The sequence below is a fragment of the Anser anser genome (genome assembly GCF_964211835.1).
Source record: "Anser anser genome assembly, chromosome: 25".
Classification (NCBI taxonomy): Eukaryota; Metazoa; Chordata; class Aves; order Anseriformes; family Anatidae; genus Anser; species Anser anser.
In genome coordinates, this window is record NC_139746.1 from 1,322,328 (window position 1) to 1,327,438 (window position 5,111).

A 5,111-nucleotide genomic window follows, 5' to 3' on the forward strand; every position below is an offset into this window, starting at 1 on the left:
AAGCTGGGGTGGTAAGCGCGGGCAGGCTTCTCCCTGAAACTACGTGCTAGGTGAGGATGGTTTCTGAACATCAGATTTACGGAAACCTGGTGCTACAGCTATCAGTTTCATGTTGTTAAGCAGCACGCAGAAGAAAGCAAACTTACTCTTTTCTAGTATTGTGCTTTATTTAAAGCATTCGCATGTTATCCCTAACAAGGTGTTAAGGGTGTGTGTTAAGGGTTTGTGTGTGGTGGATGTGGTTTCCTTCACCTGACCTGCAGCTGTGATACCTGCAACTGCTCTGGCTTTCCTTCAGCTGAACTGCAGCCGTTTAACACTCGCTGCGATAATTCCAGCTGCTCTGGGATCTTCCCGAGGAGGAAGCTTTGGGGTGTGATGCATTTACCAAACCCTTGAACCTCTGCGGGTGCAGCAGCGGGGACGTGGAGGCTGCCTGGGGCGGGGCTGTCCTGCGAGCTGGGGTGGCTTTGGGGAAAAAGCTGTGCTTAAGGGCTAGTTAACCCTCGGGTTCGTTGACCTTGAGGTTTTCTCTCGCTGCACGAATGCGGGGAAAGCAAAACATAAAATTCTGCCCCCCCAAAAATAAGCTTTCTGCCGAAACCCGGGATCGAACCAGGGACCTTTAGATCTTCAGTCTAACGCTCTCCCAACTGAGCTATTTCGGCCGCTGGCAGCGCCGTCCCCCCACCGCCCCGCCAGGTACCTGGGGGGGTCGGGGGGGCACCGGGGGGGGGTCCCGGGGGTGGGGGGGGCGGGGGGGGCGGCCCGGTTCGGCCGGTACCGGCCGAACCGGGCCGCCCCCCCCGCCCCCCCCACCCCCGGGACCCCCTCTGGGTGCCCGCGGCGGCGGCGGCGGCAGCGCGGTCTCTGTGGCGCAATCGGTTAGCGCGTTCGGCTGTTAACCGAAAGGTTGGTGGTTCGAGCCCACCCAGGGACGCCCCCCCCCCTCCCGATTTATAAACTATTTATTTATTTATTTATTTATTTATTTTCCCGTCTACGTTTTACCGCCGCCGCCCCGCGGAACGCCGCCGCCTTGCTCCCAGTTCCCGGCCGGCTCCGTGAGGCGCGGACCGGGCCGAGGCCGGAGGGCTTAGCGGGCGGCACCGCGCCCAGAGGTTGCCTGAAGGGCTGCGGGCGAGATGGCGGCGCTGGGCCGTGAGCGGGGGACGGGAACGGGGGAGGCACCGGGAGCGGGGCGAGGCCGGGAGCCGACCCTCTGCGGAGGCACCGGGGCAGCGAGGGGGGAACCGGGACCGGGTGGAGGCCGCTGGGGCTCTCGGCTGGGCCCTGGCCGGGCTGGGGGAGCTCCGGGACTGGGCTCTGAGGGCTCCCGGGCCGGGCTCTGAGGGCTCCCGGGCCGGGCTCTGAGGGCTCCCGGGCCGGGCTCTGAGGGCTCCCGGGCCGGGCTCTGAGGGCTCCCGGGCCGGGCTCTGAGGGCTTCCCGGCCTCATCGAGCTCCCAGCCGGGCTTGGGCTTTTCCCCGGTACCGGGCTTCGGCCGGGGCTGATTTCTCCCGTGCTCTCGTTGCAGGTCTCGGCCTCGCTCGGCGCGGCGTGCTGGCCCTGAGGTGAGGGACGGGGCCGGAGGGCTCAGGGCAGGGAGCTGGGGGGCCCTGCAGCGTCCCCCGTCCCGGCTGGGGAGACCTGGGGGCTGTGGCACTGGGGGGTTAGAGAGCTGGGTGCTGAAACTGGGCCCTTTTCTCTTCATGGTTCTCGTCAGAGCGCTCGATCAGGGGCTGCTCAGCTTCCCGGGGGTGTTTGTCCCTGCAGGGCCGAGGTGCGGGTGGCAGGGGACGCGTGGGCAGGGAGGGGAGGCTTTGTGGCTGTGTGGCACCGAGGTGCAGTGTTTATTTTATTTATTTTTATTTTTTTTTACAGGCCCAGCGCTGTGACATCTGTTCACACTCAGCTGCTCCATCAGACACCGGCAGCTGACCATGCTGACAGGTAACGCCGCGCTTCAAGGCGGGTTCCTCAGCTGTGTCCTTTCTCCCTCAGCTGTGAAGGGAAGAAATGTTGATTGCCGTAGCTCTTCCTGCATATGCTTGAAAGTCTTTTCCTCACCTCACTCTTAAGGCCCAGGATCGGCTGGCAGGCTGCTGTCAGTCTGCGAGCCCTGGAGAGGAGCCTGCCGGGCACCCTCTGTAGTTTCAGTAGGGTGAACAAAGGACCTCGTCCTGACGCATGTGTCCACAGAGGGGGGAAAAAGAACTGCTGTAAACAGTCTGCAGTGGTAGCAGAGGGTTTGGGATTGTCCGTAAGCAATGCACCGTGGATTCTTTATGGGATGACAGCTCCTTGAGTCTATTTATTGTATTCTAGGGCAACACTTAATAATCACAGGCTGACACTACTGCGCTGTTTGCTTTTAGTTCTCTCCAAGTCCAGCAAAAGAGCTCAGCTGTTGTCCAGAAAAAGTCCTACGTCCCCTCTAGCAGGGGGGAGTATATTGTCGCCAAACTCGATGACCTGATCAACTGGGCACGAAGGGTGAGTCTCTGAAACTCTTGTGCTTGCTAAGGAGAAATGGTATCAAGTGCTGCGAGGTGCTGGCTGGAAATGGATTTGTGCCATCTGCCAAGGGTAAAAATAGGTTCTAAATTCTTCAGGCTCCGCAGGAAAATAGTCAGGTTTCTCGGCCAGAGGTTGACATTTGGGGTGCTGTGTCAGTGCGGGAGAGAAGCGCTTAGAGGGCACTGCGCAGCAGCGTGGGCTGCCTGTCTGACCAGAGCTGTCTGTTGTTAATAAGCAAAAGGCACGTTCTGGTTTTGTGTAGTCCTCGTGATGAGCAGCCGCTCTATGCAGAGGAGAAGCTGTGGGTTTTGCTCTCCTGTTTAACGGTGAACACTGCTTTCATTTATGATGCTTTGATTAAAAAAAAACAAACTTAAAACCTTTCTCTTCTTGTTCTGTTTCCTTCTCTGTCCAATTAACTCTGAAAGTCCTTCATTCTGTGAGTCACCTGCACGGGGTTTCAGCTCCCGCTTTCAGCGTTCCCCCCCATAACCCAGGTCTCTCCTGCTCCAGAGCTCCTTGTGGCCGATGACGTTTGGCTTGGCGTGCTGCGCCGTGGAGATGATGCACATGGCAGCTCCTCGCTATGACATGGACCGCTTCGGGGTAGTGTTTCGTGCCAGTCCCCGGCAAGCTGATGTCATGATCGTGGCGGGCACCCTGACAAACAAAATGGCTCCGGCTCTCCGAAAGGTACGGGCGGTGGCGGATGCCTCAAGCGCAGCTGCGTGCACTGCGCGCAGGTGGGAAGCGGTCTGAAATGTCTGTGCTCTGCAGGTCTACGACCAGATGCCAGAGCCTCGCTACGTGGTCTCCATGGGGAGGTAAGTGCCAGGGCATCCCCGTTGTCTTACACGCGATGGGGGAATTCAGGTGTCTCTGCGCGAGCGGGGAGATGACGGAGGGGAACCCAACCCTCGTTTGTATCTCCAACTCTTTGAATTTTATAAAGAGGACAAAGAGGCTTTGTTATTAAAATAAATAAAGATTCCTACTTGATTAGGAGGAGGAGAATAGCCACTGTCAGATCACTGTGAACTGCGGAGTCTTCCCAATGAAAGATGATTTTTTGTTTTTTGCAGCTGTCAGAGTCTGGGGACTTGTGTACTTTCAGAATCTCAGAATTCGCATTTAGACTAAAGCGAAAAATATTTCAAAATATTTCTGCTGTGCAGCATAAAATATGAGGTCTGTGGAGCTCTGGCTCCATGAAGCCATGGTGTTGGCTTAGCGGAACTGACATCTTCACCTCCTGGTGCCCCTGAGGTCAAGGTCAGATATTTTGCCAGGGCTCGGAGGGGGCAGGATGAGTTCTAGAAACACTTGCTGTGGATGTGGCAAAAAAGGGGGGGGTTGCAGTGTGGGGAGGGACCCTCTGAACATCTGTTTTTTAAGAGCCGTGAAAATGGTTCAGTTTGGTTTGATTCAACTTGCAACGTGGCTGTGAGCGTAGGCTCTGCCTTCCAGCCAGGGCTCACAAAGAGGACACAGCTCTGCGTTCAGCAGCCACGGTACAAATCTTGGCATTCAATTACTGTAAAATCTGTAACTGTCAGTGGGCCTCTTGCCTCACAGCAGCTTGGATGCCAGGTTAATGTTTTCCTTTGCGTCCTGCTAATGTTTCACCATGCGTTTAACAAAGCCCTGACATCTCTTGCAGCTGTGCCAACGGCGGGGGTTACTACCACTATTCCTACTCAGTGGTGAGGGGGTGCGACCGCATTGTACCGGTGGACATCTACGTGCCAGGTAGGAAAGGCAGCCTCTGCGTGCCACTGCACTAACTCAGAGCAGGAGTGAAGTTAATTTGTAGTTTGAGCAATGGGTCTGAAAATCAGTGGGAGAATGTGAGCCATCTGCCTGTGCAGGCGGGGATTTGGGGTGCGAGAGCTCTTAGGCAGGACCTGCTGGTCGGTGGGACTTAACAGACCGTCGCATCAGTTTCTTTAGAACTGCATTCCTCTTGCTTTTACGAACTCTGCAGCCTGTGACATACACAAAGCCAGAGAGAAATCACAGCCTGCTTTGGGGTGAAACCTGTAGCTTTGTCGGTTCTCCTTCTGGTGACGACATTTCAGTACAGCTGGCAGCCCCACGGGCTTTCTTTTTCCCTCAGGTTGCCCACCTACTGCAGAAGCTTTGCTGTATGGAATCCTGCAGCTTCAGAAGAAAATCAAACGAGAGAAGAAGATTCAGATCTGGTACAGGAAATAGCCTCTTATTTATGACCTACCCACTCACTGCCCACCTGGGGCACCTGCTTGCTTTCTTACGCACAAAACAACAGGTATTGTCACAAGCCTTCCAATAAAATAATACGTGGTTAAGATGCTGTTCTGTCTTTAATGTATCACTTATCTAAAGTGCGTTAACTTGTTTAAAAACTGAATTACGAAAAGCAGTTGCCTGAGTGAGAAATGCCTTCCCAGGAGAGGGGAAGCCTGAAACCTGGGTCTTGCAGGCTTTGGTACTGAATGCTTCTTAGGAGCCTGGTGTGCTGGGCTCCCAGCAGCTCAGGACAAGGAGCAGTCACTGCAGAATTACATGTGCGCTTGGAAAGACAAAAATAAATTGCTCAGAGGAAGCAGTTGT

The 5,111-nt window shown here is 55.6% G+C and overlaps 1 protein-coding gene across 1 annotated transcript; it reads left to right on the forward strand.

The window, feature by feature from the left end:
• Window positions 1-1,033: 1,033 nt before the first annotated feature.
• NDUFS7 (NADH:ubiquinone oxidoreductase core subunit S7) lies at window positions 1,034-4,846 on the forward strand. The gene is made up of 8 exons (XM_083811077.1): window positions 1,034-1,161; window positions 1,537-1,573; window positions 1,884-1,952; window positions 2,378-2,495; window positions 3,033-3,212; window positions 3,297-3,343; window positions 4,180-4,268; window positions 4,636-4,846. The coding sequence occupies exons 1-8, from the start codon at window positions 1,146-1,148 to the stop codon at window positions 4,731-4,733; spliced, it is 654 nt and encodes a 217-aa protein (XP_083667203.1). The 5' UTR covers window positions 1,034-1,145; the 3' UTR covers window positions 4,734-4,846.
• Window positions 4,847-5,111: the final 265 nt, after the last annotated feature.

Coding starts and splice junctions, on each gene's coding strand:
- NDUFS7 (XM_083811077.1), top strand. Junction 2,496..3,032: donor TGATCAACTGGGCACGAAGG/GTGAGTCTCTGA, acceptor CTCCTGCTCCAG/AGCTCCTTGTGGCCGATGAC. Junction 4,269..4,635: donor GGTGGACATCTACGTGCCAG/GTAGGAAAGGCA, acceptor TTTTTCCCTCAG/GTTGCCCACCTACTGCAGAA.